Here is a 20,890-nt window from a genome sequence, read left to right on the forward strand (position 1 = left end):
CTGCATCATCACTTCCGGTAACCCCGCAGGCCGCCCGCTTCAGGAGGGAGAATAGAAGAGGGGCGGGGAGGAACGGGTGGAAGATTGCGTCACGACGTACGCACGGACGTACGAAGCCGTCGCCAAGTAAGGGCAAAGAACTATCGACGCGGAGGGAGGGCTGGGAAGAGTTGGACTGGATCATTTTTTGGCTAGAGTGGGGGGCGGGGGAGGATAGCGAAAAGGGGTAAAGAGAAACTAGGGAGACGATGAAGTTGGCTATACTGTTGGGTATACGGCGGAGGGTGGGCTAGAGTATGAAGTTTCAGGGAGACTTGAGACTATCCCTGACCTGGAACTAATGGTTCCACGGAGGCCCCCCCCCCCGGTGGTTTAGTCCGGCCTGGCCTACCGGACCTGCCCGACCAGCGTCGGCCGCGGCTCAGCAAGGCTCCCGGCGCCGCCTTCTCCTAGCCCGCGGTAGGCTGCGGCGCTTCTGTGGGTGGGGGAAGGCAGGCCTGACGCCGAGTGAGTGTAGGGGATGGAGACGCTGACTCCTGGCGCGGGAGACTGGGGGAAGGGGTTGACTCCCCAGGGGCAGGGATGGGCTGGGGGCGGGGGTGCGACGTTGCTAGGAGACGCGCTTGTGTGACCCCCCCAGCCTCGCGAGGGCGGCTCTCTGTCCTAGCCAGCGGCCTCGGGACCCCGCCGGGGGAAGCGGCCCGAGGGCCAGGAAGCGGAGGCCTGTTTGGCGAACAGCTGAGATGCCGGTTTGGGGCCCAACAGAGACTTTTCCTGAATCCTTTGGATCCCCGAATGTAAATGTGAGATCAGTAGGGGCAATTCCGGGGTCGAGAGGCGTCAAGCTGGGGAAGGTTGACCCAAACGAGGTCCCGTAGAGGCCACGGAGGCTTCCTAGGACGGTAGTGAGAACCTGCTTCTTAAACGGCTTCGGTCCGCGAACGAGAACGAGACGGAGGCCTTGCTCCGTGACTGTTTATTGGAGTCCGGGAGAAAGTTAAAATGTCAATCAGTTAGGAAGATATCAGCAAGTACGACATGCCCCCCTAAGACCATAATACGGGGTGTGAAGCGGTAGGAGGTGGGAGGAAGGCCACTCCAGGTGGGGTGAGGCTTTTCAGATAAGGCCAGAGTTCCACGGAGATGCGTGAAAGGAGAGAAGCTAGGGAGTGGACTTTTCTAGATGGAGAAGAGAGCCAACAGGAAGGGTCCTGAGGAGGGAAACGGCGGGAAAGCCAGGTGGCTGGAACTGAAAGAACACGGGCTGGAGTGGTCTGTGATGGAGAAGTGGGAGGGCCTGATCCTGCACAGCTAAATGCCCAAGGTAAGGGTTTGGCTGTTGTGTTACCTGAGGGTTTTGAGAAGGGGAGTGACCTGATTTACATTAAAAAAAAATTATATATATCACTCGGCTGCTGGCTAGAGTAGGGTAGAAAGTTGTCAGACCTGTTAGGAGGCTGCTGCCCCAGGCCCAGGGAGAGATGGGTAGTGTGGCATTGGAAATGCAGATTATTAAATTCGGAATGCATTTTGGAAGTAGAGCTTGCAAGACTTGCTGCTGGATTGGATAGTGAAGTGTACGGGAGGAGGAGGGACCAAGGATGACTCCTAAGGGGAAAACAGTTTGGAAGGGAATATCCTAAATTGTCTTTTAATCATACTAGATTTGATTAAGTCCATTAACCCTCCAGGTGAGGATGTCGAGAAAAGTTAGATATGCAAGTCAGGTGGATGTCCTAGAGAAAAATAAATGTAGGGGTTTTTAGAGACTCCGGGGGAAAAGAAGACGAGCCAGCAAAGGAGACCCTTGACATAGATAAGGCCTCAGAGATAAAAGAAGGCTCCCTTAATATCCCGCAATAATGAGACTCTCATAATCAGTGAGACTCATCCACCCACTATCCAGCTTCTATTCATCCTCTAAGCCCTGGCTCAAATCTCTTCCTTCCCTTCCAACCCCAGCTGTCAGTGCTTTTGGACTTGTGCGCAGGTGATTTGTGTCCATTACAGCAAGGCTGATTTTGCTTGTTAATTGTTCATATGTCTGACTCCCCACGGGCTATTTCTTCTTTGCGTCCTTCTGGCTCCTGGTACAGAGCTTTGCCCATAGGGCCCACTGTGTAGTTATGGCTAGGTAGGAACACTATTCATAAGATAGCAGCCATGGACTTCAACAACTCTAACAGAAGGGCTTTTGTCCCACTGCTGCTGCCAACTGTCAGCCACAATCTAGATATGGTTAATCTCATAAAATCTAGAAAGGATATCAGAAGTATGAGAAGGCCTGGGTTTCAATCTTGGATCTGTTTCTGACCAGCAGTGGCCTTGGATAAGGTCTTTTTCTTTGAGATGGAGGGGTTGGGCTAAATTAGAGATTGCAAACTAGCAAGACAGATACTGCATGCAAACATATCGTTCATCCCACAAAGTGATTTAAATTTAAATTCTTTTTAAAATTTACTTGCCAACGTTTAAAAATTGGACATCAAAATCTAGATCTTCAGCTTCATTTGAAAAATGAGACAATCTGGCCACACTAGGCTGAGGTTCCTCCCCTGCAACAGTCAGCTAGCGCCAGTAAGCTTCTCCCCATGTGCCCCTCCTTTTCAACTATCTGCCTGACCTGAACATTATCAAACTGAACATTTGATTTGCAGTTCTTGGTGTAGCCCTGTGCTGTTCTCCAGGAGCCATTAGCCACATGTAGCTATTTATTTGGTTTTTACATGTAGCTATTTAAAATTTTGAATGCCAGTTCCTCAGTTGCAGTAACCATATTTCAAGTGCCCAGTAGCTACATGTGGCCAGTGGCTAGCTACCCTGTTGGGCAGCACAGTTACAGAATATTTCCGTCATTGAAATACATTCTGTTGGTCAGTGCTGGACTGGAGGAGCGTGAACGTATTCTGGGTGCCAGTCATTGCTCCTACTCTCAATGAATTTTGTCTAGTAAGGAGCTCTGTTGCATCTGCAGATGAGAAAAGTTGCTCGGTTTGTAGTTACTTGATAATTAGAGGGTACTTAGAAACTGTCTTGAGAGCAGAGACCCCTACTTAAGGTGAGGTTATTCATCAGAGGGTTGGATCAAGGGTCAGATGCTAGAAAGCTCCAACTATGTCTAATGTTCTAACAAGTCCTTTGTCAGTTTCCTAATCCATTTCCCTAGGAAATTATAACAAAGGAGGGATTGAAATGTTAATTTAAACCTAATGTTTTTTGTTCTTGGACTTCCCCAGTTCCTATGATGGGGTGAAATCCTGAGTAATTATGAATGAATGACTGGGGTTGATTTTTTTAGCATTGACCTAGTTTTCATCTATTTCCAGCAGACACACACACACACACACAAACATGTCTAACACCTCCCCCTACTTCTGGTAACTGGTTCTCACCACCTCTAACTGACCTGACCCTTTGTCTTTGTCTCTTAAAATCTGCAGATTAGGAAACACATACTTCCATTTCTTTTTGAGGGGCCAAAACTTGGTTTCCATTTAGAATATCCATCTCTGAGGGGGAAAAAAAGCTGTATCTCTCTTGGTTACAAAAGCCTGATTGGAGTTCCCCTTACAAGTATAATGTTGTGTGTGCTCCTATGGTGGTATATTTAGAATGAACATACTTGCCTCCTAGATCTTGTTTGGGATAATTTAGAAGTTTTTCAGACATCAGTATTTTTGGTTTTTCCCTGCATTCTGGAGATTTCCCATATTACAGGACCAAACCTAATTTCCATTTCTTTAAGTAAAATGAAAACACCATCTACCTTCTCCTCCCTGCCTCCTATCTCTGACACCCATATTGTCACTTTCTGTGTAAATAGATGCTATTTCAGAGAATAGCTGTGCTATGATTAAGTACACCACACAAGCATATCCTGAGATTTGCAAAACAATATGGCTTTACACTTCCCTTTTTGGAATCTAGTAACCAAACACTGCACCCAGGACAGGAAACAAGTCCATTGGGTATGTTCATGTGTCTGTGACTATCTCGATCTGTCTATTAATGAAAAGGAGAGAGGATAGACAGCAAAGATGTGGGGGGGGGCACAGCTTATCTTGAAGGTTATTCAATTTGGGTAAGGATGATACTGTATAGGATATGGGTGTATACCAGAACATAGGAAATATAACAGATGCAGGAGGAAAACATGCCAAAGGATAAGCAAGGAGTAAGAGATAAAGGAAGAAAAATAGGAAGGGAAATCTGGGCATGCTTTTGGTGTTGGCACCTGCATTATATTTCCAGTAAGAAGTATGTGCTGTGGTCTGAAGATAAGCGGTACCTCCGACAGGGTTATTTACTCATACTGAAGAACAATAGTCCTTTACTGTACAGGGATTATTAATGATCAGAGGGAAACAGCTTTAGGAAAATCCATTACTATCACAAAGCAATAAATTCGCCAACAGGCAGCCTGCTTCTTTTTCCTCCTCTGCCGACAAAGCTTGGTATAGATAAAAGAGGCCTCACTGTTTCTTCTTTATTTCCTCCTATTCAGGTAATATTTGCCTTCTTTAGCTCCCAAACTAAGTGATTTACATGGATTATCTCATAAATAATCTTTACCACAACTCTTTGAAGAAGGTTCTATTGTTATCCCACTTCACTTTTTAAGAAACTGAGGCTCAAGAAGACTTGATCAGTGTAGTGAAGTCAGAATTCAAACCCAGGTTTGGCCATTCCAGAACCTATCTGCTTATTAGTTACATTGTATCTTCTGTTCCTTACATGTGTGGAAAAACTGAACGCCTAAAACCAAGACAGTCATTCTCTACCCTGGCTTTCTGGGGCAAGAAAAACTTTGCTTTAGCATTATAAGAGCATTTCAGTTCCCTAGAGGTTTTCCAAGTGACAGAAACTTTAAACTACGATTTTGTAGGTTGGTTTGACCCCTAATCATTTGGGTGCAATGGATCTATTCCCCAGAAGAATTTTTTCCCCAAGAAAAAAATCTATCAGAACCACATTTTTCTATATGTTTGGTTCTAAGCTTCATGGAAACAGTAAATCATTTCAGTCCAGTGCATCAACCCTTACTGACTTTCAAAGAACTTAAGGGTAAGGGTTACATTATAACTGTGTGTCTAATACTGCCTTAGATGGAACCAATAAGGCCTCCTCCCCAAATAACAAAGTCTTAAATTCCTTATTCTGACACCCATAGCACCACTCTTGAAAACATCATTGTGAGTGTTAATTAGTATTTTTAAATATTTTAGGGTCTTCAGTTGGGACACTGGTCCAAATACCACCACATATGAGAATGGGCATTACTGGTGACCATTCTGTGTGTATAAACTTATTCTTATAACATATATCTCAAATTCCAACTTTGTACCAGGCCTAAGAATGTGAGGAATGAGGCACAGTCCCAACCTTCTTTATCCCTCCCCAAAATACACACAGAGAAGGAAGAAAGGTAAGCCAAATAGAAATTTACAACAGAACAGGATGAACATGATGATATAAGTGTGCTGGTCATACCTGGGGTACACACAGCAGGGACATAGCTGAACCCATTTCAGCATGAAAAAAGCACCTTGCTAAAAGCAGTGGAAGTACATGGATGAGAATTAGCAGCTAGGCAAAGAAAGAATATTTCAGTTGTTTGAATTTGGACCTTCATTTGACAAAAAGAAGGGATGTCCGATCTATGGAGATGGGATGGCAGGAGAGGGGCAGGCCAGCATGGGTGCCCAATGAACACATAAGACAGTGATTTCATTGGGTGAGTTTCACAGTCACCACCACCCCCACCCACCCAATCATAAAGTACTTGGGAGAGAAATATTACATTCATTATGAGGAGAAAAAATTCTATTCAGGGATGATACCGAAGGAATGGAAAGAGTCCTTCAACCTGGGGCTTGAAAGTCAGTTAATTCCCATTGCCTTTTCTGTCCCTTGTTTATATGGCAACACTTTTTCTTAAGTAGAAGGCAAAGCCTCATGAGAGTCCAACACTGGGAATTTTTACATTCCTGAGACCAGAGTCATACTTCTATAAATTTCATCTGGAGAAGGAATTTTCATCTCTGCTCTTAAACTCCTCAGCGTTCATGCTGTGATGGCCTTTCCAAAGGTGGGGGAAAGGGTGAAGTGGATAAATCCCCTAGTACTAGCATATCTTCCCACAGGCCTCCTGTAAAACTAAATCTGGTCATGCCACGTGCCTACATGTGCTGTGTAGAGTGGGTTCTTGGAGCCTACCTGGACCTTTCACTATTTCCACTCACCATAGAGTAGAAGGGTGAGTGGGTGGTGTGTTGTGTTTTGTTTTACATTGATTACTTCCCCATTACTCCAAAATAAAAATGGGAAAGCTCTTGGTCAGGGAAATAATCATCCAGTTTTATTGGCTCTTAATCCCAACTCTCTTGTCAATTAAATCTCATTAGGCAAGATTTTTTTCACCATCTGCAAGATACAAATCCAGCACATTTTAAGAGATGTAAATTAGACCATGGTACTCCCAACTTGCTTAAAATCTGCCAGTGTCTTCCTTTTGTTTTTAGATTACAAGCTCCTTTCCACGGCCTGCCCTCCCTGCCTGTGCTGGATTCTGCTCACCTGCAGCCTCACCTCCCCCACAGGCTCTCCATGTATTAACACTGATGGTGTTTACCACCTCTTAGCCTTTGTTGGTTCTCACTCTCTTCCTGAACCACTTTTCCCCTAACCATTCGCTTTAACAGTCTCCTTCATGTCATTCAGGACTCAGATGTCACTACCCAAAATAAAGTAACCCTGTCCCTGTTCATTTGTATCATATTACTGTTTCATTCCTAGGGAGCCCATATCACCATCAGAAATTGTCTTTCTCTTGTATATCATCTGCTCTGCCTCTAGAATGTAAGCTTTAAGAGGACAGGGACGGTAGATGCTTGCTTATCAAGGTTGTGTATCCTTAGAATCTCATGTGCCTGGTCCCAGTGGTTAGTGATGGATGGATGCTTGGGAAGGACCAGGAAGGCCTGTAATGAGTCCCTGGTGCCTCATCTGTGATGTCAGTTCCCTTTGGAGTGTCAGAACAGAGCTGCCATAGGGAACCAAAGAGCAGTGGATTCCCGCCAAGTGCACAGCCTCTTTTAAAGGTGCCGATGTGCAACATAATTATTAAGGAAGTGCAGTGCAGGGGAGGAAGAAGGGCAGATGGTATACAGAAACCTTATTAAAAGGTTATTCATATCAAGGTGCAAAAAAAAATGATATTTTGCTCTTGTAGGATGGGAACAGAATTATTTAGTTCCATTGCCACAACTGGCTAAGCTTTTTAAAGCAATTACCAGACATTTAACCACCATCACTGAGATTGAGCATTCTGTTTAATGATTAAAAGTTTGGGCTGGACGGGCATGATCCTAGAGACCCGGGATGGAGACCCACGTTGGGCTCCCTGCATGGAGCCTGCTCCTCCCTCTGCCTGTGTCTCTGCCTCTGTGTGTGTGTGTGTGTGTCTCTCATGAATGAATAAATAAAATCTTTAAAAAAAAAAAAAGTTTGGGCTGGTCTCCAGATGGTCTGGGTTTGAATCCTGGCCTCACCTTTTTTGTTGTTGTTTTTTGCTTTTTTGCTTAAGTAAAGCCTACAACCAGTGTGAGGCTGGAACTCACAACCCTGAGATCAAGAGTCTCTGTAGACTGAGCCACTCAGCAGCCCTCAGGCCCACCTCTTAATAGCTAATGTGACCCTGGACTAGTTACGTACCTCTCTGCATCAGGTTCCTTCTTCATAAAGGGGATAATGGTAGTTATCTACCTTAAAGAATTGTAATGATTTGGGGAGTTGATATTCGTAAAGCATCTAGCTAGCAAAGCCTCTGGCACAGAGTAAATACCAAGCAAAATGTAGTATTATAATTATTCTAATGAGCAAAAGAGTCCAAGCCCTCTAGGAATTCAGAGACTGTGAAGAAAAAGACACAATGAAACTGCAAGATAGCAATGGCTAGCTGTGATAGTAGCAGAGAAAAAAGTGCCCCAGAAAAGCCTGCAAACAAATAGGTGCCTACTAGTTTCAGTGGGGTGGCTAGCAGAAAATAGGCATTTTACATGGAATGGCTCAGCCAGACACTAAACACCAAGGCAGGACAGCAGGGTGCCTTAGAGCAGTAGCTTTGAAACTTCTGTTTTTCAGACTTTGCATCTCAATTTATACTACTATTTACCCATATTTTAAATCAGCTTTAAAGGAAGCTCCATATTGCTCTATCAAAATCACTTTAAATTATGGGTTTGATGGGCTATTATAATACATTTAAAAAATCACAATGGGAAAATATTAGTACATCAAAAAAATCACCTTCCCAACCATCCTTTGGGACACTTGCTGTAGGGGAAACTTCTGACTGTGACCAGAGGCCAAAACACTCTAACAGCAACATTTGTCAGCCTTTGCTTGCTTAGTGGCACAGGCTGCACTTGGTAGATGCTTGGTAGTGAATTTTTTCTTGGTACTGTGTTTATATGGTATATGATTTTAAGAAAAGACCAATGTCCAGTCACATTTCCCTCCAGGGACACTTCATATCTCTTTTTCCTCATTCTGGGGTTTCACAGTTAAGGAAGTAAAATTAAACAGTTTGATGAAATGTCAATCTCAGAATAAAAAACTTGGGGCACCTGGGTGGCTCAGTGGTTGAACATCTGCCTTCAGCTCAGGTGGTGATCCCAGAATCCTGGGATTGAGTCCCACATTGGGCTCCCCACAGGGAACCTGCTTCTCCCTCTGCCTGTGTCTCTGCCCCTCTCTCTGTGTCTCTCATGAATAAATAAATCTTAAAAAAAAAAAAAAAAGTTACAAAACTTTAAGAATTATTTAAGAATTGACTTTGTGGGGTGCCTGGGTGACTCAATTAGTTAAATGTCTGAATTGGTCTCAAGTCATGATCTCAGGATCTTGGAATCAAGCCCCACATCAGGCTCCCCACTCAGCCAGGATTCTGCTTGTCTCTCTCCCCCTTCCCCCTCCCCCCCAACCACTTGTTCTCTATCTCTCTCAACCATGCGGCCAGTTGAGACTGGTTCAATTGTGGTCCTCTAGGGGTGTCTGGGTGGCTCAGTGGAGCATGTGACTCTTGATCTAGGGGTTTTGAGTTCAAGCCCCATGTTGGGTGTAGAAATTACTTAAAAATAAAATCTTTTAAAAAAGTTGTGGTTCTCGGGATCCCTGGGTGGCGCAGCGGTTTGGTGCCTGCCTTTGGCCCAGGGCGCGATCCTGGAGACCCGGGATCGAATCCCACATCGGGCTCCCGGTGCATGGAGCCTGCTTCTCCCTCTGCCTGTGTCTCTGCCTCTCTCTCTCTCATTCTATGTGACTATCATAAATAAATAAAAATTAAAAAAAAAAAAAAGTTGTGGTTCTCTAGACAATTTGATATTCCTCATGTTGCCTGTGGGAAAATCCCAGCAGAAAATTGCATTGGATCAACCCCTGAGACTAGTGAAGAAAAGGGCTGCCTCGGCCTTGCACCAGTAGTGAGAGATCATTGATAGTTTCAAAAGAATAAATGTTGGTTTCAAGCCATTAAATCTATTGGAAGGAAAACTCTTAGGGAAAAGGCACTTTTTCTAAACAGGTTGCTTCCTAGGAACAAAGACAAACATAAACCAAAGGGAAAAAATTTGAACTTGAAATTTGAGCTTGAAAAAAAAAATTTATATGGTTAATTTTGTTTCTAGGATTCCAAGCTTTCTGCATCCTGAGATATTTTCATTTATCCAACAAACACTTATCGAATACAAGTTACGCACCTGGCTATGTGCTGAGACTTCAGCAGTAAAGAAGATGGACATGGTTACTGTCCCCCCATAAACCTGAGAATCAATTGGGGGAAGACAGAACTAATAAACCATTATTACTTGAGTGATTAGTACTACAAAGAAGAAATTCAAGGATCCATGGAAAGGTTCAACAGACACCTGACCCAATGCATGTGGTGAGGGGAGGATATTCTGAAACATCCATATTTTCACTGGGATGAGTAGGGGTTGGTCAGCTAAACGGGAGGTGGTCAGGAACAGCATCGATATGTACCCCTAAAGTAAAAACATTCCCTCAAAGAACTCAAATCCAGTAAGAAAACAGCAAAAGAGGCATTTTCTTGTCTGTTCTCTGAAGACTTGGAAGCAAGTGTTATTAAGCTAGACTTGCTATTAGTACACAATGGAAAGTAGAGCTTCAGACCCTTTTCTCTAGAAATTTTGGGACTTAAGCTTTCTGGGTCACCTAGGGAGACATCACTTATCTCCCTTACAGGATTAGCTTTCAAAGCACTTAAAACATCAATTAAAGTGTTTTGAAAATGGTCCTATTAAAATAGTACCAGTTGTTAGTACTGCTCCTTACCTTGAGTACTCTAATTGCAGGGCTGTGTATCTGATTATGGCATATGATCTTACAGTTTAAAGCTGTGGCTCCTTCTAGTAGTAGAAAGAAACCAGTGAAAGTCAGGCTTTGGAGAAGGTTGCTGCTGTTTTAATATGCCAGACCTCCTTCATTTTCCTCAAGTGTCATATAGTCAAGGAAGTTTCATCTGTTAATGACAGGGAAGTGAAGCAATCATTAATAGAAGTTACAGACTCCCTGCCCCGCACAGGAACTGACTCATGTATTTTTCACATGAAACCATGGAGTTTTAGGGAGAACCAGAAACTCAGAAACCTGTTTCCTTACCAGGAAAAGTCATCATCATCTCATGGGTTTTTATTACGATTAGCCACAAAGCATGATGTTCTTTCTTGGTTTTTACGAATTTCTTCTTAAGCATTTTTTCTGGGAGGCATCACGGACGTCAGAATTGGTGTTCATTATAACTTTCGTTTTTAACTTTTGAATTGGGTGAAGTAGTGCTTTCAAACTTTTTAGCCAATGGTTAAGTCTTGGTTCATTCTGCATTGCTCAAGAAAGATCACCAGGGTCAGGAAGGGCAATCTTATGAAGAAATCCTCTGTAAGGTAAATTCCTTGCAGGTACTTAGAATTTCTAGAGAAGTACAACTCTTTCCAGCTCTCACCTGCATTATTTAGCTGCCCAAGTTCTCATAAGCTCAGGACCATCCATCCTAAAGCATATGATCTCTACATGTTACCCCTCCCCCTTGGGTTAGAAATGGGTCCTGTTTCATAGGGCAGTGAGCAGCCTACTTCCCCATCCTGATGAGCCTGTTTGAGGAAAACCACTCATAATGAGGTGTCCCAGTGCCTGGCCCTGCTACTCACTTACCAAATCTGTCCCTGTCTTCCCAGCCTACCCTTTGTTAAAGAGTGTATTTATTCTCTAAAATCTGACTAATCAGAATCATGTCATAGTTTAACTCTATCTTCCCTGAATTTCTTTTAGATGTAGAAGTAAATAGTGAACACATAGGCTAAAGTTTTTGCATAAGCAAAATGACAACAAAAACACCTAATGTCCAACATTAGGACATTAGCAGAATAGACAAGTATATCAGGATATCTTCATACAGTGGGCTAAATTACAATATTTAGAATATATGAGCTAGAGCTATATATAACAACATAAATATACATGCGCAAAAAAGCAAGTTGCAGAAGAACATAATACCTTTTATATAGAGACAACCCTTGAACAACATGGGTTTGAACCGTGCAGGTCCACTTGTACAAAGATTACGTGAGATAAATACAGAACACTGTAAGTGTATTTTCCTCATGATTTACTTAATGATATTTTCTTTTCTCTAGCTTATTTCATTGTAAGAATATAGCATATAATACATATATATGTGTGTGTGTGTGTGTGTTCACTGCTTATGTTATCAAGTAGACTTCGTCTCAACAGTAAGCTAGTAGTAAAGTTTTTGAGGGAGTCAAAAATTAATCACAGATTTTTGTGTAGTGGTCAGTGTTCCTAAGCCCCATTGTTGTTCAAGGGTCTATATAAGATTTGTAAACTTGCAAATAAATAAATAAATAAGATTTGTAAACTTGCTAAGCAATACTATGTAATGTGTGTAAAGCTATGTGTGAGAAGCTAAATAACAAGTTCTGAATGGTGGTTCATTCTAGGAGAGAGCTAGGGGAATTTGACTGGAAGGGTATATACATATATAATGTATTCCTTAAGCTTCATTGTGAATATATGGCTGTTAATATTCTCTATATCTTTTTGTATACCTAAATATTTCATAATAAAAATAAAACTAATTTTTTTTCCAGGAATTTAATCTTTAAAAATACAATTAGCAGGGCGCCCAGGTGGCTTAGTTGGTTAAGTGTCTGCCTTCAGCTCAGGTCATTGTCCGGGACTCCTGGGATCGAGCTGCTTCTCTCTGCTTGTGCTCTCTCTCTCATAAATAAATTTAAAAACTTAAAAAGAAAATTGCAGTTAACTCTAGGGAATATACTTAGGTCAGGACTCATTTAGCTAAGTCCTCTGAAATTAAAATTCATTTTTCAGAGTAAAAACCCAAAGAGGCCACAAGCTCTTCAATCATCAGAAAGATTTTCAGTTGTCCTTACTGTGTGGTTCTTAGGTAGACAAGGAAGCAGACCAACAATTTTGAGAAATCTTTTCAACAAAGTTATGATGAACCAAAAGAGAAGGTGCAACCTGGCAACCTCTGGGTGGAATGGAGCCTGCAGGACCATTTTGTTTGGCCTTCTTGGTACTCACACTTTCAAAAAGAATGAATTAATGTCTTTTTTGAGATTTCACACTTGAGAAATCTGGATTGCTACCTATTATTAAAGTATCTGGAAATCTGGCATTCCTATGCCCTCATTTATTTTTTTTTTAAGATTTTATTTATTCATTATTTTAGAGAGTTGTGGGGAGGGGCAGAGGGATAAGAGAGAAAGAATCCCAAGCAGACTCTGCACTGAGCACAGAGCCCAACATGGGGATTGATCCCATGACCCTAAGATCATGACCCAAGCCAGAATCAAGAGTTGGACGCCCAACTGACTGAGCCACCCAGGAGCTGCCCTAGGCCCTCATTTCTATGTGGCAGCAGCTGCCTGGAGCTGAGTAGCAACTATCCTTTTTCAGGGGGTTACATCCTTTCCATCTGGCTATTGTCCCCACCCAACCAGGCTTCCTCATTTTATCTGCAAGCCCCAAGGGTGCTTAAATTTACAACCCCTGCATTAAATTCAAGTTACTGAACCAGAATATTTAGTTATTCAAAATGTGCCTTTTCCAGGCATTCTGATGAGTATTGTAGTTTTACAAAAATACACACTAAAAGCATCTTCCTATGTTAGTCTGGTAAGGAATTTGCGGCTTTTAAGTATAGCACAATTGAATTTTGGTTTACTGTGTTTGTAAACATGGCCGTCATGGCAAACATTAACTCTCAACCATGGGATGATATGCAAAGACAGCTGGGAGATAGCTGGTATTCCTACAGCACCATTCTGGCAATGCTACTAAACAGATCTGTTGAGAAAGAGCAATTATTTCTAGACTAATTAAAGAGTTTGATTAAAAAAATGTACATCTGCCTAGCTGCCTACTGTCAAATTGAATTTTCATGCAAATTTTCCCTTTTCTATTTTGGTGGGTCTGAGGATGACAACAGCAACACGACAAGAAGTTCTTGGCCTCTACCGCAGAATTTTCAGGCTTGTGAGGAAATGGCAGGCAGCATCAGGGCAGATGGAAGACACCATTAAAGAAAAACAGTACATATTAAATGAAGCCAGAACACTGTTCCAGAAAAACAAAAACGTAAGTAAACCCTAACTGGAGATTGTAAGGAGGAGGGCAGTTTCTTATGACGTTTGTTCTTTTTCTTCCGAAAATTGAGAGGACTGAGCAGTATAGGTCACAGTGGTAGAGTGTGGGGCAGAAAGGGCCCAGAGGCACAGCGCACTAGCTTGCTCAACCACTGGGAAGCAGAGCCCAGTCTGGGTTTCTCTCTTCATTTGTTTCAGGTCTCAAATGGCTCTGTGCCCTTGGAGGACACCATGAGCCAGGTGACACGAGTCAGGCCACTGAGGTCTTTCAGGGTTCTTCACACACTTGTGCCTGTCACCAGCTCTTCCAGCAGGAGGTGTGCAGTTAAACTTTTTTTTTTTTCCAATTCATATACTATTCAAGGCCTCCAAGTATAAACTCATTCAGAGGGAAGAGAATAGGATTAAGATACAGGGCTCCCTTCATAACTTCTCTTTGAACTCAAGCCTCTTTGGCTAGAAGAGTGATTTGCCCTTTGGGAGCACAGAATTGGGTAAGATAGTGCCTCTACTAGCTAGTTTAACGGAACTGCACACCCAGACACCAGGGAGCCAAGGACCATTTGTAAGAGGCTTGATTTGACCCATCTCAATAAACTATAAAGCATCAGCTATTAGCTTCTTATGAAGACTGCCTGGCACTAAGCACGGAAAGAGACTCTTAGCTTCTGACTTTTCTTGCCTTCTTATTGATCTCACAAAATCAATGCTGTTACTGTTCCCCTCATGAAATCTCCTGACCGTCTATTCTCTTTTCCCTCTCTGACCCCTGTTTCTGTGTCCCTTTTGGCCGTGTCTTCTCCACACACCCTTCCGCCCACTGTAAGGAGCCTCTGAAAGTCAGCCTTCTGTGCTGAGGCCCATGCATCCACTTTAGGATTCCTGCCCCCCATATCTGAATACCCAGCCTCAGGCTCTCATCTGCCACCTGAAAAAGCTCACAACAGGCATGATGATCCTAAGCAGAACTCATCTTTCTGCAAAAACACCTCCCTTTCCAGCCTGCCTATTTCTGCTATTGCTCCTGTCACCACTCCGCAGCTGTTTGCTCTCATTCTTTCATTCAGCAAGTATTTGTGTGCCCACCATGTGCCAAACACTGGTCTAGACATTGAGGATATAAAATGAGCAAAACCAAGACAGGATCCCTCAACGATGTTTCAGAGTTAAATAGTAAGAAATGTAAAATTGCAGTTGGGGTAAGTTCTATCAAAGAAACGCTCCCAACCTACAGTACCTTCTCCTCAGAATGCCTGAGGCCTCCTTGCTAAAAAAATCAACCTGCTTCTCTGCCTTTCTGACCTGCCTCCAGCATCTCCACACTTTTTGTGCCACACACCAGAGTATATTAAAAATGTCTATTTTATTTTTTTAAAGATTTTTTGTATTTATTAGAGAGAGATAGACTGAGAGCACAAGCAGGGGGAGCAGCAGAGCGAGAGGGAGAAACAGGCTCCCTGAGCAGGGAGCCCAATGTGGGGCTCAATCCCAGGTCCCTGGGGCCATGACCCAAGCCGAAGGCAGATGCTTAAATGGACTGAGCCATCCAGGTGCTCCTATTTTATGTATTTTTATGAGCTTATTGGTACATTTAATGAACTTACTAATATATTTATAAATCAATATGAGTACATAAATGGGAGCTGTGGGCTCAGAAATTTTTTATTGAGAGTAGATAATCTGAGCACCTGGGTGGCTCACTGGTTGGGCATCTCATCTGATTTGGCTTAGGGCATGATCCCAAGGTCCTGGGATTGAGTCCCACATTGGGCTCCCCACAGGGAGCCTGCTTCTCCCTCGCCTGTGTCTTTGCCTCTATGTGTGTCCTCTCATGAATAAATAAATAAAATCTTTAAAAAAAAAAAAAGTAGATCATCAAAAAGTTGGGAGACCACTAACCTATGCCTTCCCCTAAGTAGTTGGTCACATTTTTTCTTATTTCATTTATGTTGGTGTGGTCTCCCCAACCAGATTATCAGTTCCTTGAGCACACAGACAATGTCTTATACTTTCTTGTATACCCCATAGGACCTACCTTGTGGTTGTCACTAAATTCATGAGCATTTAAAAATTCTTTGGCTTAACTTACCTTCTCCAGGAAGTCTTCCTCAACTTCTCTGCCTTCACTCAACCCTGTGGCAGAAACCTTTTCTGAATTCCTGTGTAGCCATCTACAGTAGTCATTGCCCTGTGAATTACATGCCTCCATGCTTTTTCTGGAGCTTTATGCATCAGAGTTTTTCTGCCTGGTTAGTTGAGGACAGGGACCATGGCCTCACCGTGTCTAGCCCGGTGCTGCGGGTATCATAGCAGGATGTACCCAGTAAATCTTTTCAGGCTCATTTATGTGAGGACTTCTCAAAACTCTTTGGGTTTTCAGTTATGGCAGTAATCAAGCTTTGCTTTGCCTCTGCTTGAACTGGCCCAGTGTGGTATGAGCCGTAGGGAAGTGTATGTGCCAGTGATGCTACATGAGTGAGATGATTTTGTTATGCCTGGGGAGGAGGTATATGAGTCTTTAATTTTAAAATGTGTACTTGTTTTGCCATGTATTAGAAAGATAATAAAATATCAGATGATTTTACAAATACTATGCTTAGGAGAAAGCATAATATTCAAAGAAAAAGTTTAATATGAGTATAAATGGTGTGTGGATCTAGCAGAATCATGAAAGCAGCCTCTAAATGACTGAATTTGGAGAACTGTAACCCAGACTTATTCAGATGGACAGCTGGAGTCCTAGGGCCCCTCAGCCCCCTTAACCACACATATCTTTATCAGGGGCTTCTTTCTCCCCAGTCCCTTATGCAGATAGAAGTTGTTTCTTGGAACTTCACTTGCTTGTAAGAGCTTAATAATAATCCAAAAGTATCTCATGAATTGCTCTGAATCCTAATGGCAAATGGGAACATGGAAATCTATTCCTGATGTGGACATCAGAGCAACAGATTCTGAGAAGCCCAGAGGTCAGAAAGCTGAGCCTCTGCCCCAAGGGACCCAACTCAAGTTCTGTGCATTGCAGTTCCTAGAACCTTCTCTGCTCCAAAAGGTACCATAGGACAGGCACGCCCTTGGAATTTCCAAGCCTCACTGGCCCAGATGTCACTGTGGGTGTCATCTGGAACTGGTGCAATCCCAGGTCTGCTTTGAGGCCTACTTGCAAACTCAGCAGAGCCATGTGTCAACTCATTTTCCGTCCTTGGAAAGAAAGGGTTTCTGTGCTTCTACCTGGTATTCTGTTTTTTGGAATGAACTTGTGATTTCTTTACTTGAAACTGGACTACCATAATTTTACTAGTTGGGAATTTAAAAAGCTATTTCTTCCCCTTACCAATGAGCAAGGAAGTTTATAGTTCAAAAGAAGAGGTGGATCATTCTCTGATATCTTACTTAGGGAGCTTCTAGACAGCATTTGCTAAAACAATTCAGTTAAAGTTTGGTCAACATGGGGAGGACGTGAAGAAGCATTCTCATTCAGTGTTGGTGGGAATATAAATTGGTACAATCTCTTAGAGGGTAATTTGAATCTAGAGGGAATATCTGTAAGAATTCAAAATGCATGAACATATACCCTTTGACCCTGCATTTTCCAGCAATTTATCTTTTAGATATATTTGCATGTAAGCCAAAAACGATTTTAGAGGGATCCATAATAAAATTGTTTATAATGGCAAAAGACTGGAAATAACCTAAATGTCCATCAGAAAAAGATTGGTTAAATTATAACACGGCTTTATGTTGGAGTTTTGTGCATCTATTAAAAAGAATGGGCATCTCTCTGTAAATCTAGAAGGAGCTTCAAGTTGTTAGGGGGAAAAGCAAGGGTCAAAACAAAGTGAGCTATAATTTGTTTAAGGAAAAAAACCAAAATATATATATTTAGGCTTATATCTACATAGAATATCCCTGGAAGGACAAGAAAGAAATTACTAACAACTATTGTCTTTGAGAAGGGGAACTGTGACAGAGATTAAAGGAAGACTTCGTTTTTAAATCTTTTTGTATTATTTGAAAAATGTTTTACTATGTGTTCATATTACCCTATTAAATAATTTTTTTAAAGTTTAAAATCCACAGTAAATTTTATGTTAAATTGCTTTTGATTTTTCAAATTATCAACATTTCATTTACTGGCTGGTGAACTGAGAAAGTTGAAGATGTACACCTCTACATAAGGAGCATTAGAAAGATGCTAAGAATCTTACCCATTTTCCTCTTTTAATAGCTCACAGACACAGACCTGATTAAACAGTGTATAGATGAATGCACAGCCAGGATTGAAATTGGACTACATTACCAGATTCCTTATCCAAGGCCAGTAAGTGTGACTCCAGTTAATTTGTAGTAGGTACTTATCCTCACCAACCCAGTTATTTCCAAGAACGTATACCAAGAGGGCTAGTGTTTGCCGAGAAGCCTAGAGCTTCTGTAGCAGGCATGTTGGAAGTAAGCTATCTTTTGCATGCCCCCAACCCATCACAACAAACTAAAATGCCAATTGATGCCTGATTTCTCATACTCTTACAACTTTCCCACATGTAGAAGGGAATGCTAGCTTATATTTATTTATATAGCTTTCTCTTTTTGACTTTCATCTATTTTATGGAAATAATTTTATTTTCCTTATAATGAAGGACAGATTTGTTGTTAATAGCATTAAAGGGAAGTGCATGAGGTGGAAAGTGAAAATGGTCCAAAATTCTCACCCTATGGAAGTTAGCACTGTACCAGTTAGGCCATATGAAATTCTGTGTCCTACTCTTGACCTAGAAAAACAACAATTTTATACTGTACCGGCTCAACCTAATTTGGGCAATATATCCTTTGTCTTTGTTTCTATATTTGTGTACATACATTTTCTTAATGTACATGGAATACTGGGCATACTGTTTGCTGCTTGCTTAGTTTACTTCATCTGTTCTGGTCATTTCTGCTTCCCATCTTTTTATTTTTTTATTTATTTTTTTTAATTTTTTTTTTATTTATTTATGATAGTCACAGAGAGAGAGAGAGAGGCAGAGACATAGGCAGAGGGAGAAGCAGGCTCCATGCACCGGGAGCCCGATGTGGGATTCGATCCCGGGTCTCCAGGATCACGCCCTGGGCCAAAGGCAGGCACCAAACCGCTGCGCCACCCAGGGATCCCTGCTTCCCATCTTTTTAAATGGTTGCTGCTGTATCCTGTTACAAGAATGTGCCATAATTTACCCAGCAGCCATTTAGTAGACATTTAGATTGGTCCCAGTTTCTTACTATAGCTTTGTATACACAAACTTTTTTTCTTTTCTTCTTTGGAGTCTCATCTCATCATGTGATCTGTAGTCATTTTTCCCTCCATGGAGGCAGTATGAAAGAGCACAAGCTCTGGAATCAGATCTGGGTTCAAATCCTGGTTCTACCACTTAAAGTACAAGTAGCTTGAGGTATTTAACTTGTGAGCCTCCATTTCTCATCTATAGACATTATCTAATTCCTTATGAGATTATTGTAAGGATTAATGTGTATGAGGACTTAAAGGATTAATGAATCAGTGTAGACTTAGTGCTTAGCAGAGAGCATGGTACCTAGTAAAATCTCAATGAGTATAAGCTGCTGTAATGATTATCATTCTTAATATTATCATTATTCTTATTCTCATTATTCAGATTCATCTGCCTCCAATGGGCCTTACCCCACTACGAGGCCGGGGACTTCGAAGCCAGGAAAAACTGAGGAAATTTTCCAAACCAGTATATCTCAAGTCTCATGATGAGATTTCCTAACCCAGAAGAAAATGTGTTTCTCAGAATGATGAGCCAACTAGGTCTTGAATGTAAACCAGATGACAAAACCCTTCTGCTTGATTAGGGGCAAAAATTTAAGTATCTTCTTAAAAACCTCAAAAATATTGGTATTCACCCCATGATCTGTGCTCACACATCTTTACAGTTCATCAGAGTCTTGTTGCCTACATGGATGACACTAACCCTAGAGCTTACACCCTCACTGAAGCATCATTTGGAAACAAGACTAAGGCCTGTAAAAAGAAAGACAAGGATGACAAAGCTTTTTCATGGAAATGCCATTTGCCAAACATGCCAGCTGATATGAAGAAATTAGCCAGTTGCTGGAAGTTCTCATAGCAACTATAAAACTATATACCACCTTCAGAATATTTTTAGGCTTTTTTCCCCAGAGTTTTTGCTTAAAACACAAAGGCTTGCTTGAAAGTGGGTTTCTTTGTGTATGTTCTATTATCTTTTGACCTTCCCAGTTCCCAGATAAACTTCTCATTGGAGTGCCTCATTGCAGATGCCTGGGTGGCTCCGTTGGTTAAGCATCTGAATGATTTCAGCTCAGGTTCTGATTCCAAGGTCTTGGGAGCCCTGTGTTGGGTTCCTCTCTCAGCAGGAACCTGCTTGTGGATTCTCTCTCTCCCTCTTTCCCCTCCCCCTGCTTGTGCTTTCTCTAAGATAAATAAATCTTTTTTTTCTTAAGTGCATCATTGGATTGATTGTATTGTTTCATGGAAATTTTACTTGAGACCCATCCCTTCCCCCAACATACACAAAAGTAGTTGTGTTAAATAAATGCATATATGTTTACTTTATCTTAAGGCCTGTCATAAGGATGCACATAGGATCTGAAAGGCTCACTTGAAACCCATACTGCATTATAAGTATTTTATCTTAACATTAGAAAGTACAAGGGCCAACCCAGCCTTCATTAGAAACAACATTAGAAAGTACAAGGGCCAAACAGCCTTAGCCTGTTTATGTCTAAACAGAAATGCTACAAAGAGAAATCAAAATATAAAAGATTTATACCCCTGCATGTGTGGAGTCCCATGGCAAGTCATGTGTACCTCATTATTATTTCCTTTTGACCTCCAAAGAGAATGAGCATCACCAATAAAGACAAACCTATATCAATTTTGGTCTTTCTCTATTCTTTTCCAAAATGGCTTTGTGACCCTCAGAAGCAGCAGATATAACTTCCTGCCCATACCTAAATGTAAGAATCCCTTGTCACCCAGATCCTTTCAGTCAAAGTAAACATTATATTTCAATCCCAAAACCTGCACCTGTGAGCAAAAGCATACACTTTCATGCTGAGGGTAAGTACTACAGAGTTTGGCAATGACATGGAGAACAAACATATCAGCTGTGGCACTAGCATATGCATATTGAACACAGTTGTACTAC

General features: G+C 41.9%; 1 protein-coding gene across 5 annotated transcripts; it reads left to right on the forward strand.

Moving 5' to 3' along the window:
* Positions 1 to 372: 372 nt before the first annotated feature.
* On the forward strand, positions 373 to 20,187 carry LYRM1 (LYR motif containing 1). 5 transcript variants are annotated; one of them, XM_055340038.1, is made up of 5 exons: positions 441 to 459; positions 9,687 to 9,943; positions 13,539 to 13,698; positions 17,932 to 18,024; positions 19,352 to 20,187. In XM_055340038.1, exons 2-5 carry the CDS (start codon positions 9,906 to 9,908, stop codon positions 19,466 to 19,468), a joined length of 408 nt encoding a protein of 135 aa, XP_055196013.1. In that variant the 5' UTR covers positions 441 to 459; positions 9,687 to 9,905; the 3' UTR covers positions 19,469 to 20,187. The 5 variants fall into 5 exon arrangements, with proteins under 5 accessions (XP_055196016.1, XP_055196015.1, XP_055196013.1 ...); XM_055340042.1 differs by lacking the exon at positions 9,687 to 9,943 and adding an exon at positions 641 to 1,324 and having other exon boundaries at positions 444 to 459; XM_055340039.1 differs by lacking the exon at positions 9,687 to 9,943 and adding an exon at positions 641 to 803 and having other exon boundaries at positions 444 to 459.
* The last annotated feature ends 703 nt before the right edge of the window (positions 20,188 to 20,890 follow it).

Source organism: Nyctereutes procyonoides, unplaced genomic scaffold (assembly GCF_905146905.1).
Source record: "Nyctereutes procyonoides isolate TBG_1078 unplaced genomic scaffold, NYPRO_anot_genome, whole genome shotgun sequence".
NCBI classification, from domain to species: domain Eukaryota; kingdom Metazoa; phylum Chordata; class Mammalia; order Carnivora; family Canidae; genus Nyctereutes; species Nyctereutes procyonoides.